The 22,500-nt window shown below is 47.1% G+C and overlaps 3 protein-coding genes across 4 annotated transcripts in view; 2 read left to right on the forward strand and 1 right to left on the reverse strand.

Annotated features, from left to right (window-relative positions):
- Window positions 1-7,703, forward strand: part of LOC311323691 (actin-binding LIM protein 1-like) — a 95,621-nt gene extending 87,918 nt beyond the window's left edge. For both annotated transcript variants that reach the window (XM_084455985.1, XM_084455986.1), the window contains 7 exons: window positions 2,959-3,006; window positions 3,965-4,105; window positions 4,892-4,980; window positions 5,600-5,723; window positions 5,958-6,022; window positions 7,355-7,415; window positions 7,500-7,703. In XM_084455985.1, the coding sequence (XP_084312111.1) occupies window positions 2,959-3,006; window positions 3,965-4,105; window positions 4,892-4,980; window positions 5,600-5,723; window positions 5,958-6,022; window positions 7,355-7,415; window positions 7,500-7,615 (644 nt within the window). In that variant the 3' untranslated portion in view covers window positions 7,616-7,703. The remainder of the gene's footprint in view (window positions 1-2,958; window positions 3,007-3,964; window positions 4,106-4,891; window positions 4,981-5,599; window positions 5,724-5,957; window positions 6,023-7,354; window positions 7,416-7,499) is intronic.
- A 292-nt stretch (window positions 7,704-7,995) lies between these two features.
- On the forward strand, window positions 7,996-10,473 carry LOC311323692 (actin-binding LIM protein 1-like). Its single transcript, XM_084455987.1, has 3 exons — window positions 7,996-8,097; window positions 9,033-9,107; window positions 9,459-10,473. The coding sequence occupies exons 1-3, from the start codon at window positions 8,056-8,058 to the stop codon at window positions 9,570-9,572; spliced, it is 231 nt and encodes a 76-aa protein (XP_084312113.1). The 5' UTR covers window positions 7,996-8,055; the 3' UTR covers window positions 9,573-10,473.
- Window positions 10,474-20,597: 10,124 nt separating this feature from the next.
- c1qtnf1 (C1q and TNF related 1) overlaps window positions 20,598-22,500 on the reverse strand; it is a gene marked incomplete at both ends in the record, with an annotated part of 4,669 nt that continues 2,766 nt past the window's right edge. Inside the window, 4 exons of the mRNA XM_084456037.1 lie at window positions 20,598-20,896; window positions 21,530-21,781; window positions 22,106-22,206; window positions 22,406-22,500. The exon at window positions 22,406-22,500 is cut by the window's right edge and continues 11 nt beyond it. Of these exons, the coding sequence (XP_084312163.1) occupies window positions 20,598-20,896; window positions 21,530-21,781; window positions 22,106-22,206; window positions 22,406-22,500 (747 nt within the window). The remainder of the gene's footprint in view (window positions 20,897-21,529; window positions 21,782-22,105; window positions 22,207-22,405) is intronic.

The following is a 22,500-nucleotide window of genomic DNA, read 5'->3' on the forward strand; positions in this document are numbered from 1 at the left end:
TGTGTATGTGTGTGTGTGAGTGTGAGTGTGAGTGTGAGTGTGAGCTCTTGATGTTCCTTTGCTCCTCTTTCTCCTCACCTCCTTTTTCTCCTGTCTCATCCTCTTCCTTTGATTCCTCGATTGCATTATTCTCCTCCTCCTCTTCCTCCTCCTCCTCCTCCTCTTCCTCCTCCTCTGGTGAGCTGCTGGCAGGCATGCTGAAGCTCTCTTCCTCTTTACACTCTGGTCCTAATGACACCCGTCCCACTTCCCCTTTCCGCCACCATATCCTCCCTCACACCAAAGGTAAGACCGCCCCCCTCCCTCCTCCTCGTCTTCCTCCTCCTCGTCTTCCTCCTCCCCCTCTTTCCTCCTGACTCCTAGTCCAAGAAAGGGTTCACTTCCTCACTAACACTGCAACTACAACTACAAGCTAACATGCTAACATCTACTTACACTACAACTACAAGCTAACATCCACTTACACTGCAACTTCAAATACTAGCTAACATGCTAACATCCACCTACACTGCAACTACAAGCTAACATGCTAACATCACCCTACACTGCAACTACAACTACAAGCTAACATGCTAACATCCACTTACACCGCAACTACAACTACAAGCTAACATGATAACATACACTTACACTGCAACTACAACTACAAAGGTAACATGCTAATGTGGGGGCATCAGTTACCAGGTGAGGTTGGATGTAGCCTATTGTATCACCAGTCAATATTAAAGTGAGGTTGGATGTAGTAGCCCACCAGTCAATATTAAAGTGAGGTTGGATGTAGTAGCCCACCAGTCAATATTAAAGTGAGGTTGGATGTAGTACCAGTCAATATTAGAGTGAGGTTGGATGTAGTACCAGTTAATATTAAAGTGAGATTGGATGTATTGCCTGTCAATATTAAAGTGAGGTTGGATGTATCACCAGTCACTATTAGTTGGATGTATGACCGACTGACACCTCCAGAGTCAACTGTAGCCCTAGTTTTCAAGGTTCAAGGCTTTTATTGTCATGTGTATTATAAAATACAATATAATTCTTAGCATGTGATGCTATTAACCACTCTGAAGACACATACCACTCTTTAAGCAATATCACGCTGTATAGTTTAGTTTGCTGACTAAAACTCTGAGCAGTCGGCTGCTCTGTCGCTGCTCTGCTTCCAGCCTGGCTGAGCTCTATAACACACCTCTCCTTCTGTGTGTTACAGGTTCTTTCTGCTTAGGTACGTCTGGCTCTGTGTCTGGCCGCTTACTAACTCTGCTCTGTGGAGTGTTCTGTGTTCTATGCTTCCCTGGTCTTGAATCTTGCTGGCCTTGGCTCTCTCTCTCTCTCTCTCTCTCACCCCCCCCCCCACACACACACACACACACTGTGTGCAGACATGTTTGTGTTCTTGTTTTGTAAAATGTCTAACTTCCTGCCTTGTTACGTGTGCTCATTTCACTGCTTGAGATTCCTGTAACATACATATACAGTAAATGTTTCTGTCATTTCCTCTTTAAGGTTTTGGATGTGGCATGTGGTTGTTCTTGTCTTGAACAACCCCTCACTTCGTATGAAAGCAATGTGCTTTCAGACTGATACGTCATCCTGGATGAGTCAGGGATGACCTCAGACATCTTTATTTAGTGCTACTGGTGTCTGTGGTCTGTGAGGTGATCATGCTGTGGTCTGTCAGCGTGGTCATGTGGTCTGTCAGCGTGGTCATGTGGTCTGTGAGCGTGGTCATGTGGTCTGTGAGCGTGGTCATGTGGTCTGTGAGCATTGTCATGTGGTCTGTGAGCGTGGTCATGTGGTCTGTGAGCGTGGTCGGGGGCCAGTCTGCCTGATATACAGGGATGCCCTGCCTTCACCTCCCCAGCCAGCTGTGTGAGACCATACAGAACAGAACCGCCATCACATCTCCACTGTTAGCTCTCACCGTCTATCCATCCATCCATCTATCCATCCATCTCTCCATCCCTCCTCCCTCACCGTCTATCCATCTATCCATCCATCTCTCCATCCCTTCTCCCTCACCGTCTATCCATCCATCCATCCATCTCTCCATCCCTCCTCCCTCACCGTCTATCCATCCATCCATCTATCCATCCATCTCTCCATCCCTCCTCCCTCACTGTCTGTCCTTCCGCCTGTCTGAGGACATTTTTGATTCCTCTTTTTCTGCTCCATCTCTTCTTCCATGGTTTTCTACGCCCTCTTCTTCTTCTTCTTCTTCTTCTTCTTCTTCTCTGGAGGCGCTGAGCCATCCAGTGGGCGGAGCTCCCCTCTCTCCCGGCCGGTGACCCCGCCCCTCTCTCTGACCCCTAAACATTTCCACGTCCTACCAGGTACGACACGGAGCCCCCCAGTGCCCCCCCCCCCCCCCAGCCCCCAGCGCTGTGAGCCTGACCGGCCCTTTGTCGTCTCCCTCCCTGCTCTCTTTCTGTTCTGTCTGACACGCTCTCATCACACTTACTTTTATTTTTCACGCTCCTTCAATGACTCTCTCTCTCTCTCTCTTTGGATGTTTCTCTCTCTTTCTCTCTCTATATCTATCTCGCTCCCTCCCTCCCTCTCTCCCTACTCCTTTCTGGCTCCCTCTCTTTCTTTGCACCTGTTCTTTTCTGTCTCTATCTCTTCTTTATCAGTCCCTTATTCTTTTCTCTCTCCCTTTCTCCCCCCCCCCCTCTCTCTCCCTCCCCCTCTCCCTCGTTCACTCTCACCCTTCTCCTCTCTCTCTCTCTCTCTCTCTCTCCAAGTCTGGTTGGAATCATTTCTTCCAGTAGGATGGAGAGATCATCTGATCATGCACTTCAACATTCATATCTCATATTATTTGTGGATTGTCTTTATATATTTGGTTGCCAGTATGTTTTTAACTTGACCCATTTCTCTGTTTCATTGATCCATGGGCCGTGTGTGACTATGGTACTGTACCTCTGACCTCTGACCCTGTCCTTCCCTCTCCCCCCACAGACCAGGGCATCAACATGTATAGGAAGCCCCCCATATACAAGCAGCATGGTACGACCCATTTTTTTACCCATATACAAGCAGCATGGTATGACCCGGCCTCCTTCTCACTAGCCATATATATATATATAAGAGCAAAGGGGACTTTTATTTGGGCATATTGTATGAATTGTTTGGTTTGGAGTGCAACTTTCTACAGTATTTAATAAATGTTGTATGACACTGTATGTGTGTGTTTGTGTGTGTGTGTGTGTGTGTGTGTGTGTGTGTGTGTGTGTGTGTGTGTGTGTGCGCGTGTGTGTGTGTAAGAGAGAGAGAGAGAGAGAGAGAGGACAGAGAGAGAGAGTGTATGTTACTGTGTGAGACACATGACCAGTGCATTCTCATATTCTGACCATCTCATCCCTGTGTTTGCATGTTGGCTGTGACTCCATCTCATTAACACGGCCATGACTGTGATGTAACTCCGGGTTCACATGTAAGTACTGTTTGAAGTCATTTCTTCTTCTATACTCAATTTACTACTTCCTCTCTTATTATACGTAGCTCCTAGCATAGCTCAAAAAAGAACAATAACACTTGATTTAGAAATTAAATGTACTAACATCCAGCTGTGATAACCTGAGTGTGACATGAGAAATTAGAGGTACTGTACCATAACATAGAGACTGGAAACTCTCTAAACGCTCGTAGCTCTTTCCTCCTGCTGGGTTTTGATCTTCTCTCCTGAGCCCTGTCTTCCACTCCGCAAACCACCAGTGATCTGGAATATTCAAACACTGGTAACAGTTTGTATATAAGATGTTATTTCACCGCTTTACTGTTGAGGCTGGTTCATATAACATCTGGCCAAGGCCAGTGGTTGCCATGGCAGTGTGATGCCTCTCAGGCATTAAGGCCAGAGTAACAGTACTATTTCAAACAAACCCTGGCAAAAGACTGGCAACTACTGTTACACTCTGCCAACCAATCACTGATCAGTTCCCCCAAATCACCCAATCAGATTCAGCTGCCCTGGCAGCTCAGAGCAAGTCTGCTGATGACATCATCAAATCTGCCAAGTTCCCAGCCGCCCACGCTCCCGGCCCGGACGAAACGCCAAAGATCGAGACGGACCACTGGCCCTGTCCCCCCTCCCTCGCCGCCCTAGGTAGGCTCCTCCCACGCCCCCCAGGACCCGCCAACATCCTTCCAGACAATCTCTAGCACTGAGGTTCTTCTTATAAGTTAACATGGTTAGCTTGGTTAGCATAGTTAGCATGGTTAGCTTGGTTAGCATGGTTAGCTTCTTGCTTGTGTAAAACATGTGCCGTTCAGTGGTGCCTGTTTAGACCAGTAATGCTAACTTGTAGATACAGCTTCTTGATGAACGTTGATGGAGGTCCTATGGGGCCTGTTTGTCTCCCAGTAGCGTTCAAGAGTGATTTAGGTCTTGACTTGTCAGTGCTGTGGTGCTGCAAAAGGAACAGTAAAACTCTTGGAAATTGATTTTGATCAGTCATGCAAATCAAATATTTACTGACATGAAATTACAAATAATTTCTAAAATATTGACTTCAAACAGATCACATGTGTTTATCCTCCATACCATTTGTGAGCAGGACTCTGACCTCCTTGTGATGCTGGATCCTGTATGTGTGCTGGATCCTGTATGTGTGCTGGATCCTGTATGTGTGCTGGATCCTGTATGTGTGCAACACGCTGCAGATCACATCCAGCCCACTGCGCCTCAGTCTGATTGGCCATGGGGAACGGTGGTGCTGGGTCATAATGTGACACATATCATGTGTTTCCCTTTGTGCTCCATTCAAATGAACGTGTGGAAATTAGATTTTTGTGTCCCACTTTGGTATCTATGGTAACTGTGATCTTAACCAATTACCAAAGTGGCGTCGGGAGAGTGACTGACAGCGTCTCGCTGCTTCCTGGTGGGCAGGGTCAGAGGGGCGGAGCCTGTCGCGGGAGGAGGAGGAGGAGGAGGAGCACCTGAGACGTCGACAGATGCAGGAGGAGCAACTCAGCAAGGTCAGAACACCATCAGGACAGGACCAGACAAGAACCAGACCAGGACCAGAACCAGACCAGGACCAGACCAGGACCAGACCAGGACCAGAACCAGACCAGGACCAGACCAGGAGCAGACCAGAACCAGACCAGGACCAGACCAGGACCAGACCAGAATCAGACCAGGACAAGACCAGAACCAGACCAGGACCAGATGAGACCATACCAGAACCAGAACCAAACCAGAACCAGACCAGAATCAGACCAGGACCAGACAAGACCAGAACCAGACCAGGACCAGACAAGACCAGAACCAGACTAGGACCAAGCCTGGATCAGACCAGGACCAGAACCAGAACCAGACCTGAACCAGACCTGAACCAGGACCAAAACCAGACCCAGACCAGAACCAGAACCAGACCTGAACCAGACCTGAACCAGGACCAGAACCAGACCAGAACCAGTCCAGGACCAGACCAGGACCAGACCAGTCAGACAGATACTAACTAATTTATCTGCTCTGTCTGTCTCTCTCTCTCTCTCCCTCTCTCTCTATCTCTCTCTCTCACTCTCTCTCTTTCCCTCTCTCTCGATCTCTCTGTCTCTCTCTCTCTCTGTCTCTTATTTGTCCTCCTCACAGATCCAGTCAGGTTTGGGGAAGCTGATCCTGAAAGAGGAGATGGAGAGAGAGATGAACCGAGATCGCTACTCTCGCCCTGCGGCTGTCCAGCGCTCGGACACGCAGTACTCCATCTACACCAACGGTACGGTAACGCCTTCCTCAGCCACACCGCTGTTAGGTTCTTCAAACAGTTGTCAGATATTATGAAAAAGTAAAAACAAATTTACAGGTCACAAGATGAAACTCTGTTCTGTGAGAGAGAGTGTGTCGGTCGGAGGAACAGAACCACATTTCAGCATGACCTTCATATGACCTTCACATGACCTTCACATGACCTTCACATGACCTTCATATGCTGTTCTCAATTGTCCCACAGAGCCCAGCTCCCCTACGTGCAAAGCGTCGTCCTTGCCTGGGTACGGTCGGAACGGCCTCCATCGGGTGAGCTCAGCTCTCAGCAGCCAGTCATAATCCTCCCCAGGAGACTAACCACCAGCGCGCTAGCCTCGTACCACCACCTCGATCTCCCCAGGAGACTAACCACCAGCGCGCTAGCCTCGTACCACCACCCCGATTTCCCCAGGAGACTGACCACCAGCGCGCTAGCCTCGTACCACCACCCCGATCTCCCCAGGAGACTGACCACCAGCGCGCTAGCCTCGTACCACCACCCCGATCTCCCCAGGAGACTGACCACCAGCGCGCTAGTCTCGTACCACCACCCCGATCTCCCCAGGAGACTGACCACCAGCGCGCTAGCCTCGTACCACCACCCCGATCTCCCCAGGAGACTGACCACCAGCGCGCTAGCCTCGTACCACCACCCCGATCTCCCCAGGAGACTGACCACCAGCGCGCTAGCCTCGTACCACCACCCCGATCTCCCCAGGAGACTGACCACCAGCGCGCTAGCCTCGTACCACCACCCCGATCTCCCCAGGAGACTGACCACCAGCGCGCTAGCCTCGTACCACCACCCCGATCTCCCCAGGAGACTGACCACCAGCGCGCTAGCCTCGTACCACCACCTCGATCTCCCCAGGAGACTGACCACCAGCGCGCTAGCCTCGTACCACCACCCCGATCTCCCCAGGAGACTGACCACCAGCGCGCTAGCCTCGTACCACCACCCCGATCTCCCCAGGAGACTGACCACCAGCGCGCTAGCCTCGTACCACCACCCCGATCTCCCCAGGAGACTGACCACCAGCGCGCTAGCCTCGTACCACCACCCCGATCTCCCCAGGAGACTGACCACCAGCGCGCTAGCCTCGTACCACCACCCCGATCTCCCCAGGAGACTGACCACCAGCGCGCTAGCCTCGTACCACCACCCCGATCTCCCCAGGAGACTGACCACCAGCGCGCTAGCCTCGTACCACCACCCCGATCTCCCCAGGAGACTGACCACCAGTGCGCTAGCCTCGTACCACCACCTCGATCTCCCCAGGAGACTGACCACCAGCGCGCTAGCCTCGTACCACCACCCCGATCTCCCCAGGAGACTGACCACCAGTGCGCTAGCCTCGTACCACCACCTCGATCTCCACAGAGAAACAGAATGTGAGCTTTGCTCGCCAGATCGGGACGGTTGTACAAGGCTAGCACCGAGCCATGCTCCGGAATTTCTGTCAGTTCTTGGCTCAAAAGTGACTGAGCACCTCTGTGAATTAATTGATTAATTGATTGATTAATTGAAACATGAATCTTGCTGGTACTACAGCGCAGTATGTCCACGTGCAACTGACCCATGTCTCTCTGCTGTGAACGCAGCCTCAGTCAACAGAGTTCAGCCAGTATAACAGCTATGGAGACGTGTCAGGAGGTGTAAGAGGTAAACACTACTACTACTACTAGTTTATCCACAGTTTTCTGCATTTCCGGACAGCGTTTAACACGTCATCTGTTTCTCTTTCAGATTTTAAGGTACGTGAGAGGCTCTTTAGCTGTCGGCTGGTTTGCGTACCTGAATGCCCAGTCTGCTCCCGGCTCCCTGCAGCCCTGGGCCGCATCGGAATGGCACTCGTCACATAGCTGTGTTCTCTGTTCTCATGTCACATAGCTGTGTTCTCTGTTCTCATGTCACATAGCTGTGTACTCTGTTCTCATGTCACATGTCAGGTTGTGGTGGGTAGGAAGGCCCCACCACAATTCTGCTTTTGAATTCCAAGCCTTCACAAAACCTAGAGTAGGTATTGAGCCCTGACCGGGTCCTATTCAATCCAACCAGCTCCTGACACAGTGTGACGGCCAAGAACAAAGTATTTTAGGCAATCCACAACTCAACCACAGTAAATCATGCTTATGAGTTTTCTTTCTGATTTGTTTCTTGGTGTTGACACAGAATATTCCAGAAACATGGCTGGATTGCATAGGGCCCTTGTTTTTTTTTTTAGCTTCTCACCAGTTGTGATGTCCCATGGCATGTTTCTGCTCTGTAGCCCCTCCATGACGGTCAAGGGCCTTTAACACAAATGGACAGAGGAGTGTCTATGCCTAATATGTTGGAACCAAAAGCAAGTATTATTTGTATAATCTTATTACCTCTTTTCGTCAACCTAAGACCTACTTTCATCTCCTTTTAACTTCTGTATTCAGTTTTTGTATTAATCCACAACAGTATTCTTACTGTAAAGAGGTCCACTGCAAGGCTGAATAAGAACTCAGCTAGTTTTAGACCTGCTACTGTGTGTTCCTAGGTCTCGACACACACACACACACACACACACACACACACACACACACACACACACTACTGTGTGTTCCTACTGTAGGTCTCTACACCCACACACACCCACACACACTACTGTGTTCCTACTGGAGGTCTCTACATCCACACACACTACTGTGCGTTCCTACCGTACTGTAGGTCTCTACACACACACATGGACAGAAGCACACACTGTAGATAGTTTGTGATGGTCGTTCCCGGTCTTGACAGCATCAACAGCTTTGCTAACCACTCATCTAGAGCTGCTTTATGAAGCTTGTCTATTGGAATCCTCTCCTATGGGTCTATCCCCCAGGCATGCTCAAAGTTACGTCAATGAAATGTTGGATATCATACATTTTCAGTATGGATTCCACAGTAGCATGTAATCTTTGTCTGGGGCTTAGTTTGATCCCTGTGTGAAATGCTGGGCGTGTTTGTCTCACTGCTGAATCTACAGTAGCCTGCTGCATGTCACGCTTTCACTTCTGACCCTGAACCTAGCCTGCTGCATGTCACACTTTCACCTCTGACCCCGAACTTAACCTGCTGCATGGTACACTTTGACCTCTGACCCCTTTGGTTCAGCACGCACACACACCGCACACATTGCACAGCCAATCACAGTATGGTATGTGTGTGTGTGTGTGTTTATTCGTATCATAGCCCCATGTGAATTGGCATGTTCCCATTTGCCCTGCATAGCATTCCGTGTAACAGGTCCATCCTTCCCCTGTAAAGGTGTACCCATACGAAATGCTCACCAACCGAGGGCGTGTGAAGCTTCCCCGGGACATCGACAGGACCAGGCTGGAGGTAAACCTCGCCATCTTACTGTCACTCATTCCTCCCCAACTTTACCTTCTCTAGTTTGGCTTTCAGTCTCACCTAACAGAGCCTGGTGCAAAGCCAGCAGGGGACATGTCAGGGATAACAACCTGGCATGTCTGCGTTTACTGTCAGGTACTGTGAATGAAAAATGTCCACTGCTTTTTAAAAAGAATATCAAATTGGCCAAAATGTAATTTTTAAGAAAAAGAAAATGAAAGATGTAGCTAGAGACCTTGGCATTCTTCCTTAAATTCAACTTCCTCTTCTCTTCTTCGCTTCTCATGTCCTGCTTATCTTGTCTTGTCTCATCTTGTCTCATCTTGTTCTTCTCCCCAGCGCCACCTGACTCCTCAGATGTTCTTTGACATCTTCGGGATGCAGATCCATGAGTTCGACAGACTTCCTCTGTGGAAGCGCAACAACATGAAGAAGAAAGCCAAGCTCTTCTAGCCAGCTGTCCATGCATGCTTTAATTTATTAATCACTCCATTTATGTATCATACATGTAGACTTCTCATTGACCTTTGTTTTTTGTTTGCTTCTGACATTTAAACACAAAGAATGAGGTTTATCTTCTTGCCTGGCACTAAGAACATTTAGTTTTAGATCTTTTTAGGCTGAGAAAATGTTTGAACTCAGAAAGTCAGAGAGAGAGGGAAAGAGAGAGAGAAAGAAAGAGAGAGAGTAGACATGAGAGCTGAAATGTGTTCTTCTTTGTATGGCATCCCATAATAAGTCATTAGCCATATCTATGTTCATCTTTCTCTTTTTACCTTTCTCCTGAAAAGGACTAATGTGTGGATTGACCAGTTCACCTCCTGTTCCTCCTGTCCTTGCTGTCTCTGACAAATTTACTTTTTATTACATTGATTAGTCGAAAGTACGAGACTATATTTACTAACTTGAGTAATTTCAACTAAAAACAACGGAATTAGCCATGTTTGTACTTTACATTACAATGTTGCTATAGGAAGCTAACGGGCTCCATATAATAACTGAATCATGTACTTTAGACAGTTTACAAGAGCTTCATATGAGAGAACGACTGTAAAACGCACATGCTGTCCCGTATACCCCAGCTAACAGGTTGTGCTGCGGTGTTGATGAATGATGAATTGGACCCTGCAGCCATGGAAACCAAAAGAACAGGACATCAAGCTAAAAACTGCCTGGAGGACTCACAGCATTCAATGTAAAAGTAAAATAATGTTATATCTTGGACGAACTATCCCTTTAATGCTCTGTATTAAAAGCACATGGTGAGTGCGGTCTCAATATTGACAAGCTTGACTGTGGTCACAATGTATCTGAGAACTGCTCTGTTTCTAAGAAAGTATTCTAAATAAAATGACAATCCTTTAAACGCGTCACTTGACAGCCAATCATTGCATATTGATCCCATCTCACCCAGAGCCTCTGTGAAGAAGTGGAGCTGGAGTATGAAGTCACGCTTCCTTGACCTGAATGTGAATTCATTGGAATGTCAACCTGATGAATGAGAACCATCTGTATTGTAGCACACCTGAAGCTTTGGAGGTGTCTTACATGCGGTACTGATATCTGGCCATAAAGGATCAAATAAAGGATCACACCACCTTTCACAGCTGTAGTTGTTAGAACTGTTCTATTGTCACACGGTTCCACACCACCTTTCACAGCTGTAGTTGTTAGAACTGTTCTGTTGTCACACGGTTCCACACCAACTTTCATAAGCTGTAGTTGTTAGAACTGTTTTATTGTCACACGGTTCCACACCACCTTTCACAGCTGTAGTTGTTAGAACTGTTCTATTGTCACACGGTTCCACACCACCTTTCACAGCTGTAGTTGTTAGAACCCACAGCCTCTGCATGTTTTTAGTTGGGCACCCAGGTCAGGTGATGTCATACCAGGACACCAAGGTGCAACATGTGCTTGGATAGGGGGACCTCTTAGGACCTTAACCCCCCAAACCCACCCCCGCCACACCCCACCACCACCGACACCCCCTGGAGGCCTTTCTGACGGTGAAGTCTGTTTTGGGACTTCTGACCTGCTCCCTGATGTCCAGATCAATAGTGGAACTTCATTTTCCTCTGATGCTTATTTCTAAAAGAGCATAATGTGTTTATCACACAGAGGAGGCCCAGGGACTTTATACATGAAGAAGAGACAGGAGAACCATTGACCCCCTGTAGATTTCACCTCAGACTGGGGCTGATTGACGGGTGTGTGAGCCGCCTGCTGGCCGCTCCTTCACCACTCTGCTCCTTCACCACCCTGCTCCTTCACCACTCTGCTCCTTCACCCTGCTCCTTCACCACTCTGCTCCTTCACCACCCTGCTCCTTCACCACCCTGCTCCTTCACCACCCTGCTCCTTCACTCTGCTCCTTCACCACTCTGCTCCTTCACCACCCTGCTCCTTCACCACTCTGCTCCTTCACCACTCTGCTCCTTCACTCTGCTCCTTCACCCTGCTCCTTCACCACTCTGCTCCTTCACCACCCTGCTCCTTTACCCTGCTCCTTCACCACCCTGCTCCTTCACCACTCTGCTCCTTCACCACTCTGCTCCTTTACCCTGCTCCTTCACCACCCTGCTCCTTCACCACTCTGCTCCTTCACCACTCTGCTCCTTTACCCTGCTCCTTCACCACCCTGCTCCTTCACCACTCTGCTCCTTCACCACTCTGCTCCTTCACCACCCTGCTCCTTCACCACCCTGCTCCTTCACCACTCTGCTCCTTCACCACTCTGCTCCTTCACCACCCTGCTCCTTCACTCTGCTCCTTCACCACTCTGCTCCTTCACCACCCTGCTCCTTCACTCTGCTCCTTCACCACCCTGCTCCTTCACTCTGCTCCTTCACCACTCTGCTCCTTCACCACTCTGCTCCTTCACCACCCTGCTCCTTCACCACTCTGCTCCTTCACTCTGCTCCTTCACCACTCTGCTCCTTCACTACTCTGCTCCTTTACCACTCTGCTCCTTCACCACTCTGCTCCTTCCCCCTGCTCCTTTACCACTCTGCTCCTTCACCACTCTGCTCCATCCCCCTGCTCCTTCCCCCTGCTCCTTCCCCCTGCTCCTTCACCACTCTGCTCCTTCCCCCTGCTCCTTCACCACCCTGCTCCTTCACCCTGCTCCTTCACCACTCCCCGTGCTCCCAGGAAGCCTCTCCTCTGTGGTGTTTTCTAACCCACAATCCACACTTTGCGACTGTTTTTCAGTCACACATGCAATCTAGAACAGCATACTGTATCATTTTGAATAAAGCGACGTTTCTGAAACCTGTGTGTGCAGACTACTTTGTGGATATTAGAGTGTGGTTTTCATGTCAGGTCAGTCAGGATACAAGTAGCTCCTCTGGTCATCGTCATCCTTAATATCGAACACCCTGAAGAGGAATGAAGAGTCTGTTTTAACTTCTGACCTTCATCACCATCCTTACCTGGCCATCACTGATTACAAAGATTGAATATAGTGATTCATGTTTTTCTCCCGACTCGCACTTCAACACACACACTCCCGACTCGCACTTCAACACACACACTCCCGACTCGCACTTCAACACACACACTCCCGACTCGCACTTCAACACACACACTCCCGACTCACTTCAACACACACTCCCGACTCACACTTCAACACACACACTCCCAACTCACACTTCAACACACACACTCCCGACTCGCACTTCAACACACACACTCCCGACTCACACTTCAACACACACTCCCGACTCACACTTCAACACACACACTCCCAACTCACACTTCAACACACACACTCCCGACTCGCACTTCAACACACACACTCCCGACTCACACTTCAACACACACTCCCGACTCACACTTCAACACACACTCCCGACTCACCTAAACAATCATTTTGTTATTTTCTAATTGAGAATTTTGCTCCCTTATGTCCTTCCAGGGTTTCTTTGTATCTTTCATCTACTGCTTCTGCAACGGGGAGGTGAGTACAGCCCAGCGCTGCTCAGGCCTGTGTTCAGTAGGTGAAGCCATACAGAGCGTTTACAAACAGAGGACTCCCCTGCCGTCCAATCAGGTGCAAGCAGAGGTGAAGAAGGCGTGGCTGAGGAGGACGGGGACCCTCACCAGGTGCTCCAGAGCCAATGAGGGGGTCCAGGAAGAGGGCAGTGCTACTGAGTCCCCGCCCAGACTGTCCAGAGGGGAGGAGGTCGGGGAGGAGCTGGAGAGCATCCTGTGAGCGTTCACACCAGCTGTTAATAGACTGGTTCATCCTGTGAGCGTTCACACACCAGCTGTTAATAGACTGGTTCATCCTGTGAGCGTTCACACGCCAGCTGTTATTAGACTGGTTCATCCTGTGAGCGTTCACACGCCAGCTTTTTATAGACTGTTTCATGGAACGTTCATGTTCAAACCACTAACACCACTTTGGACCGTATCATCTGGTTTGCTGCTAACATTCGCGGCGCTACCTAGCCAACTAACGTTAAAAGCAACAAGCAGCTATTTCTCAGAACAGTCAAGATATGCAAATAATAATCCCAACACCGAACAAGAAGGTCCCAAAGTTAATTTGGACATTTTATAAATTGCCATTGCTAGCGTTTGACTATTATCACAGATTGAAGCACCAGAACTTAACTTGGACTACATTGTTGGCCTAATGATTGAAAATTCCATTTGGGCCCTATAATCTTGATGTAACTTGATTTTAACTTTGATTAAACTTGATTTTAACTTTTGTTTATTTTTTTGTGGGATTTGCTAAACTATATATTTTTGGAAAGGGTAATGTCTAAGGAATCAGAAAATCCATGTTTCCATTTACCCAGATCGAACTGAAAGTGGAGGCAAAAGGACCTCAGTGGTTCATCTGAACAGAAGTCAAAAAGGCTTGTCTTGCGCAGCCTTATATGTGCTCAATACAAGGATGTGACGCTATCAGAGATTTGGTTGGCTAACTCATCTATACACGTCATAAGCTGACAGACATCAACAGTGGTCGAGGGATACAGAGAAAGCGCGGTACACTTTGAATATAGACAATGGAAACAATGGCCTAGGCCAAACGGGAAGTCTGAGGTGTAAGGGCCTTCCTGTCATGGTGAGGACACCACGGCAGGGGTGTTTGTCCTTACAAAGAAGAGAAGAAGACAGAGGTTCAGGGGTGTTATTACAAAGAAGAGAGGAAGACAGGTTCAGGGGTGTTATTACAAAGAAGAGAGGAAGACAGAGGTTTAGAGGTGTTTGGAATAGCAAAAGACGAGAGGTTTAGAGGTGTTTGGAATAGCAAAAGGCAGGGGACTGGATCAATAGGCTTTAAGAACAAAGGCTGAGATCTGAAAGGTTTTGAGGCCAGTTGGAATATTCCATGACAATGCCAAAATTGAATGAGTTCTAAATTGGCCCATGCTACACCCCTCCACCGGGTTTCATGAAAATCGGTCAGGTAGTTGTTGCATAATCCTGGTTCCAAAAAGGTGAATGGCTGGCCATGTTTTGGCGGCCCGTGGACCCAACCCGGGCTTCGGATTTGCTCCAAAATGTAATGCTTTCTAAATTGGACCACTGAGTTGAACATCGGTCGCTGGGGCGTAGGTAAAGATGCCTTCTAAGTTGGACCACTGAGTTGAACATCGGTCGCTGGGGTGTAGGTAAAGATGCATATACTTTCTTGAAATAAAATCCTTGGCAGTGGGCTTTATAACACTAAGGATGTTGGTGATCATTCATACCCACATTCTTAACTAGATCTTAAATTTCTGCCCATCCATCCTATAAAGCAGTTATGGGAACAAAGACCAACTGTCCATCAACCAGCATTGTGTAGAAAAAAACTAACTGCCCCACCATACGTTTTTCTCTGCAGCTATCAATAGAGCATCAGTGATGACTACAGATGATGGATGTGAGTAGACATTGAGACAATGAAGACATTTCCATATTTAAAAAGGTGGTGCAACAAAACATTTATTTGGTAGACAGATAACCCAAATTAATTTACTTTTACGTATCTGTTCAATTGAGTTAACTTGTGGACATCCCAAATGAAGACCGTAATCCTTTCTCTTCGCAAACCCCTAGCATTCAACATAAGAATATCTACATCTGATATGGAGAATGATGATGAATGTGAGTTAACATTGAAAAACATTATATCCCTCTGTTCACCACGTGAACTTGTATGTATCTCTAATCAAGACCCTAATATTTTCTCCCTCTCCAAACCCCTAGCATTCAACAGAAGAATATCTACATCCAACATGGAAATGGAGGATGAATGTGAGTTAACATTGAAACACAACATTATCTCCATCTTTATTCTTTACCACTCAAAAAGTCTTGCACTCAAAAAGTCTTGATCCTAACCCTGCCTGACACACAACACTTCATCTCCCCCTCTTTATCTCTTCATCATATTAACCTTTATCTCCCTCTCTCTATGGAGCATTTAACTCTGCAAACCCAAGACAACCCTGGGGCCAAAATGTTAATCTTAATCCTATACCTCTATCTTAACTTAGTTACTCTCTATTTTGCTGTAGCAATCAACAGAGGAACCAGCTCAAAATCCAGATACAGCAATCTTATCCCCTGTAGACGTAAGTATAGACATTGTCAACATTGTTTTGCAAGTTAACTTAAATGTACTTAGTTTAGACAAGTGTTGGACGAGACAGCAGGTCTGAGTAAGAGACTAACATCCCCGTTTCTCATATACTGTACACTCTAACTTTGAGATCCTCTTGATGTCTTGCTCTGTAGTGAACACTGGACCTACATCCACTCCATCCAGTGCCCACCATGTACCAGCCTCGAATACTGGACCTACTGTACAGCCACTCCATCCAGTGCCTGCCATGTACCGCTCGGAATGACGGTGATGAATCAACCTGATTCCTGCTCCCGCAACACAGCCAGAACTCCACCTCATAACGGCCTCATCTCAGGCATGGCATGGGCCACATGTGGCCCTTAAAAAGGTGGCGTTCTGGCTGTGTTGAGGGGGCTGGAATCAGATTGATTCAACGCTGTCATTCCGCACGGTATGTGGGCCATATGAAAACTTGAGGTGTGGCCCACAATTGGCCCAGATATTTTTATATCTGATATACTTATTTGCTATCTGCACTTCCCCCTGGTCTACAGAACACATATGAGACAAAGCTGCAATCAAACATTGATCAATTCCGCACAAGTGAGGTCTATGGTATAGACATTTGCATGGAGGCTTTGCAGATGGTCCAAGCGTATTTGGCTGAACATTCAGGTGGGATTTAAGGCTATTCAAACACTCCCGCAGGTCCTATAACCAGCAGTCCTATAATATTCAACCAGTCACCCTCTCGGCGGAGCAGATGATGCGCTGCAGTCTTGCCTTCTGCTGTGGTGGTGGGAGTACCAGGTGGTGATGGAGGAGGTGAGGATGGACTGATGGAGGTGTAGAAGAGACCATTGCCTTTTGGAGGTTGAATTTCTTCAGCGGCCTCAGGAATAACATCCTCTGTTGAGCTTTTTTGTTGAGGGAGCTGATGTTCAGCTCCCACTTGAGAACTCTGCCTGGCCTCGGACATCTGGATGGAACCTCCAAGCGTACACAACACACAAAATTGATATGATTTCTGCTACTGTAGTTCTTAAACACTTTAATACTGCAGTAAGGTTTTGGGCTGTAAATCAGTATGCTATTCAAATGAAACTTAACATTTTGTATATCTTTATTTTCAAGTTAAAATATAGTTTTTCATGCATAAGAAGCAACTAACACATTAACAATTAGGGTGCAGCTGGTAGTCTAACAAAAAATAGTGATCTAACGTTAACTTGCCTGTAGGTATCAAATCTGTTAGACTGCCACCGTGTGGCCATTATGTGTAACGGCATGTATTTCTCTTATTGCATTCAAGAGTGAAGAAAGAAATATATTTCATAAGTTTTCAAAGCCTAAGATGTTGTGGAGTAAGCTAAGCACATATTTATGTCATGGCATAGCTATACAAACAGGGGTATTCCAGAAAGCTGGTTCAGTGAAAACTAGTGTGAGAGAATTCAATCTCAAGGTTAGAAGAACTAAAGCCACTTTCTGGAATACCTCACAGAACATCCTTATACTGTAAATGTCACCCCAGCCCTGATCAACATTTTAGCAATCTAAATTCACTAGATTAGCCAGCAAGTAAGCTACTCCCCCTGTTCAAAATATGAAATCTAAATGACACCAGTGACCACAGATAAGCAGATGTTGACATTAATAGCCTTAGAAATAGTTAGCTATTATCACTTAGCTAGCTAGAGAACATACAGTAAGATAGGATTGACGATGGCAACAATAAAATAAGATGACTTATTTTGTCAGTGACACAATAAGAACAATAGGAAAGGAATTATCACACGGATTAACTAGGTTAGCTGATAGTAGCATGCTATAATTTAAATAGCCTAATCTAAGTTATCATAATCAATGACTGGATAGAGACTGGCTAGCAATAAGATGATAGATAGCTACAATCTTAAATGAGCCAAAGCAGAAATTATAACATCAACTGTATGGTAGCCAAGAAGATAACTAGTAGGTTACCTACCTATGGTGACCAGATTCCTAGTCAAGTTGACTGACGGCGACGACGTTCGTCACGTGTGTTTACTCAGTTAGCTACTTTAGCGAATAGCACAAGTGCTCACTGTAGCGACGTTAGCGAATAGCACACGTGCTACGTTAGCTATGTTAGCGAATAGCACACGTGCTCACGTAGCGACGTTAGCGAATAGCACACGTGCTCACGTAGCGACGTTAGCGAATAGCACACGTGCTCACGTAGCGACGTTAGCGAATAGCACACGTGCTCACGTAGCGACGTTAGCTAAGTTAGCGAATAGCACACGTGCTTACGTAGCGACGTTAGCGAATAGCACACGTGGTCACGTGGGGACGCTCGTCACGTGTGTCTGCTCAGTTAGCAAATAAGTGCCACTTTCCACCCCCCATAGTGTGTGTGCTCATGGGCGTGTGCGTGTGTGTGCGCGTGCATGTGTGTGTGCATGTGCGTGCGTGCAGTGTGCGTTCAAGCAAGACAGGCATAATATTTGCTGTCTGTGTCTCTATGTATCTGGGTGTGAGTTGTGTGAGTTCTGGGCAGGCATACTTTGGAGCGAGATGAAATAGCTGTTCACATTCCTCCCAGTCTCTGTCTGCGCCTGGCAGGGGCACATCATCAGAACACAGCCAGAGGAAACAGAGACGCACATAAAACACACACTCAAACTGACATAACAAACATAACCAGATAAAACACCACAGTTAACTGTTAAACTCTAGAAATATCCCTGACATAAGATAGTACTTTTTTATTTTTGATGAGTAGTTTTTAATTGTCATCTCTCTCTCTCTCTCTCTCGCATCACTCACACACATTAACACACTTGTTTCATTTTCTTTTTAATTAATATGATCCATACATAATATTTGTGTATTGCAATGCTGTCTAACAGGCAGTGATATAGCAGGTCTCTCTCTGACAGTGCGGACTGCACATCTCTAGTGAGGGAAGGCATTTCCTGTCACACCATCGCTGGGCTGGGAAAGCATTTCCTGTTGGGGGCCTAGTCCCAAACCAGCTCCACTACCCCTCTCCCTGAGTCCTCTGACAGTCTGAGAGGGCTGGGTCTTAGGAGTTAGAATCAGGCCCTAGAGGTCCATGCTACTGTCTTAATACAGAATCCACAAAGGAAACCAGAGATGGGCTGTGTGTGTTAGGTTTGGAACTGGGAACAGCATTGAGTTTTTGGCATGGATGTATTAAGGTTTTTGGTTTGGAAAGTTGGCCCAGGACCAATCCCTGGCCTTGGAGGCTAGCGCTCTAGGGACAGCTAATCTGATTGGCTGTCATCAGCTCCCAGAAGCATGGCCACAGGAAGCCAAACTGGAATATTTTAGAATATCCTTAACATTCGTAATCTTAATTTATTTAATCACCTTGTGAATGTTTTCTTTTGTGACATAACTAAAGTACTATGGTCCATAAATATTATATCAATAAAGGCTAACTGTTTATCTTACAATATAGCCTACAAAAAACAAAAGCATGATAGTAGCGTATATACTTCATAAACTTTGCACACGACATTATAATGAGAACAAAATGCTTCTCTTAGCATCTAAACAGCAAAGTGATTCAAACACATCAGGTACAGCACCATGCCTTTATTGCTGAGTGAATGCTCTATTTTCTTTTAAGTTGTACACAAGATAAAACACCACAGTCAACTGTTAAACTATTAAAAAATCCCTGACACAAGATTGTACCTTATTTCTTTTTTTGAATCAGTCTAATATTAACCACTGAAATGCAGATAATTCTTATAATACTAAGGATACATTCACTATCAGTGCATGATGAGATGTACCATAGAGGGTTTTTCTGTAAAGAATAATGTGTTCAGTTTGATATGTTTGTGGTAGACTTGGTTGACCAGTTTATAAAGTCGTCTTCAGTCCTTTCTGCAGCACCTGTTCATGTACTCTAATAGTGTCCCCATATTAAACACTGTGTTTACAGTAGCCTACAAGTGCAAGTCTAAAAGCTAGAACAAATCTAGACTGCGCACTGCCCCAACCAACACCAACGTTGGATTGGTGTGCCATGTTTGTTGGTGACTGTTGGCAATGGTTGGATGGATTTGGTGAACATGCTGAATTTTAAACTTCCAACATTCTAACAACTGCCAACTTGAGAATGTTGGGTGTTGGAAGTTGGTTGGCGTTGGCTGGGGCGATGTGCAGGCTGGCACCTTCTAATCTATCAAGAATGGTCCAGGTTAAAAGCATATAAACATATAAACAAAATGCACTACCATCTACTATAACAACAATCTCAATTTAAACAAGGGGTGTTTGGAAATGTCTTGTCCTGAGTTTCTGATGTAGCCTACTGCAGGTTAGTGGCCAAATGATGACCTCAGCCCTCCAGGAATGTCATGACTACAGGATAAGAAGCTGCGCACGTTTAAACAGTCACCTCCCTGTCTGGACTCAGTGACACCAGGAGGACACAGCGGCAGCCATCTTGGATAGTCGGACCAGAAAACAGTCCTCAAAGTTCTTACCTGGACGAGCAACTGATTTCTGTCCCAGAACATGACTTGCATGTCTTTTGTAAGAAACTCAATGTAAGAAAATGTCTCTATTTGAATTTCTAATGTTAAACATACAGTTATGATACATAAATAGATCATTAGGAGCATTAGGAGAATGAAAACAAGAAATCTGACATGATCTGCCCTTCATCATGTGTGTCGCACAACCATGTAGGCTAACTTCTCTGAATCATGTCACCACGGCTACATCTATGTCGCCTTGCACACGTGTGTTCCCTCAAACCAACACAGGAATCTCTACTCTTATCCTAGCACAATCAACACACGCACGCACACACACACACACGCACTGAGTCCACACCACCCTACACACACACAAACACGCACACACACACCAACTCCCCTCTACACCGCGCTCTTGGGCTTGATCAGATGTCCGTTGAAGGTGATGTAGGTGTCAAAGTCGTCGCTGAAGATGGCGTTCTCCCTCTCGCCCTTGTAGAGGCGCACCCAGACCTGGTCTTCCGCTTCCAGCTGCAGCATCAGGCTCTGGGCCTGCATGATGGATCGGTCGCTGGGCTGGGCGTACAGGATCACCACCTCCCGCTTGTTGTGCATCACGTGCAAGTAGGTCTCCTTCTGGTTCCAGGTGTGGACGTTGAGGCTGAAGTAGTAGATGCCTGGAATGTAGCAGTAGAACTTGCCTGGCAGGAAGCGAAGTAGAGGGTTACGTACGTTCAGCGTTTTATTAGTTTAAAAAGCTTTTTATATATATACATATTTTTTTGCACTTATGGATGATTATTTCTGTTCAAATTATAAACGCTTAAAGAAGATAGCATTCAGTATACAGAGCAACCATTGATTTGCATGCATAAATCCCACTGACGTGTAGGGCTGTCAAATATTAGTAGTGCTCAGGCCCTACCATGGATGTATTAGCCCTACCCACTACCAGCACTACAGGCCCTACCCACTACCAGCACTACAGGCTCGTCCTCTTGTTTTGTTTTCACTTGGCTAGGCTATAGACCTGATAAAAGGACCCTGTTTGCACTAAATGTCACCCATGCTGACTGGGTATTAACGTTACTTGAAACCTGTGAGCACAGAAAGGACACGAAAGTTCCATTGGTGATTGTTCTTGACAATAGGCGGCGAGCGCCCTCTTGTGGTTAGTACATTTTCTATGCAAAATTATATAATTACCAATAATCGAATATATTCTGTCTTTTTATTTATACAGAGTAAGTCAAACAGGCTATCCTTTTTGAGCTCAGTTGACAGCCCTACCGACGTCCCATGAATTCCCCCGAATTCACAAAGGCTCTGCTTGCCTGTGAACATGTTGAAGTGTCCGTAGAGGTTGACCAGCTCGGTGTCGAACACCAGGGTCTGGTAGTAATCATCTGAGTGCAGGGCCTTCTTACGGCCCACCGAGAAGGCGGCGTAGTAGGCCTTGCAGGGTTCCCCCGGGGTCCCCATGCTGCCCTTGGCGCCCTTGACACCGCCGACGCCCCGGGAGCCCGCCTGGCCGGTCTTGCCAGATTTACCGTAGGGACCGCGCTCCCCCACCGCGCCCTTCTCGCCTGGCGAAGAAACAGAGGTCGCGGTTACAGCCCCACCACCGGTATGGATGAGTCATCCGGCAACTGACAGCTTAGAAAGTGTGGTTGGGAATCTCAGCTATGACCAGTATGTGAGCTCTTATGAAGGCCAAAGCCGCACTCGCATAACACTGCACTGACCAATCACATCTGTTCCTCCACTATAAGCCACAAACAACCACAACCAACCAGGCCACCTCTCTCCCTGAGGAGCTGGGAGGGTCCCCCAACCTCACCATAATCACGTCCTGAGATTTAGTGTGTGTGCGTGTGCGTGTGCGCGTGTGTGTGTGCGCGTGCGCCCACCTTTGAGGATGGTGATGTTGATCTGGGGCATCACCCGGTACTGAGTGGGGGGCTCCTCCCCTGGGTCACAGCACCGATGACACTCACCTTCCTTCACGTCACTGAAATAGGAATACACACACACATGCACACACACACACATACACAAATAGTTAGCATGAACTGCTCTGTAGAAGAGCAGGATTGATGCAGGAGACCAGCGGGTATAATATAGTGTTAGAATGACAGGCAGCTGGTTCAGGTTAGGGTTATGGTAAAAGTTAGGGTTAGGGTCAGAGATGGTTTAGAACGGGACGGTACCTGGTATCTCTGTGGTACTCCCCGGGGTCTACCAGGTCCCGGTCTCGTTCCCGGTCCCAGTTCTGGTCCTGGTCTTGACCGTAGGGGGTCCGGTA

The sequence above is a fragment of the Borostomias antarcticus genome (genome assembly GCF_949987555.1).
Source record: "Borostomias antarcticus genome assembly, chromosome: 22".
Classification (NCBI taxonomy): Eukaryota; Metazoa; Chordata; class Actinopteri; order Stomiiformes; family Stomiidae; genus Borostomias; species Borostomias antarcticus.

Excerpts from the sequence above, each read along its gene's own strand:
- LOC311323692 (XM_084455987.1), top strand. The coding sequence starts at position 8,056 with ATGGACAGAGGAGTGTCTATGCCTAATATGTTGGAACCAAAA. Across the intron at positions 8,098-9,032 it reads CTAATATGTTGGAACCAAAA|GTGTACCCATACGAAATGCT; the intron begins GCAAGTATTATT and ends TCCCCTGTAAAG. Across the intron at positions 9,108-9,458 it reads TCGACAGGACCAGGCTGGAG|CGCCACCTGACTCCTCAGAT; the intron begins GTAAACCTCGCC and ends TCTTCTCCCCAG.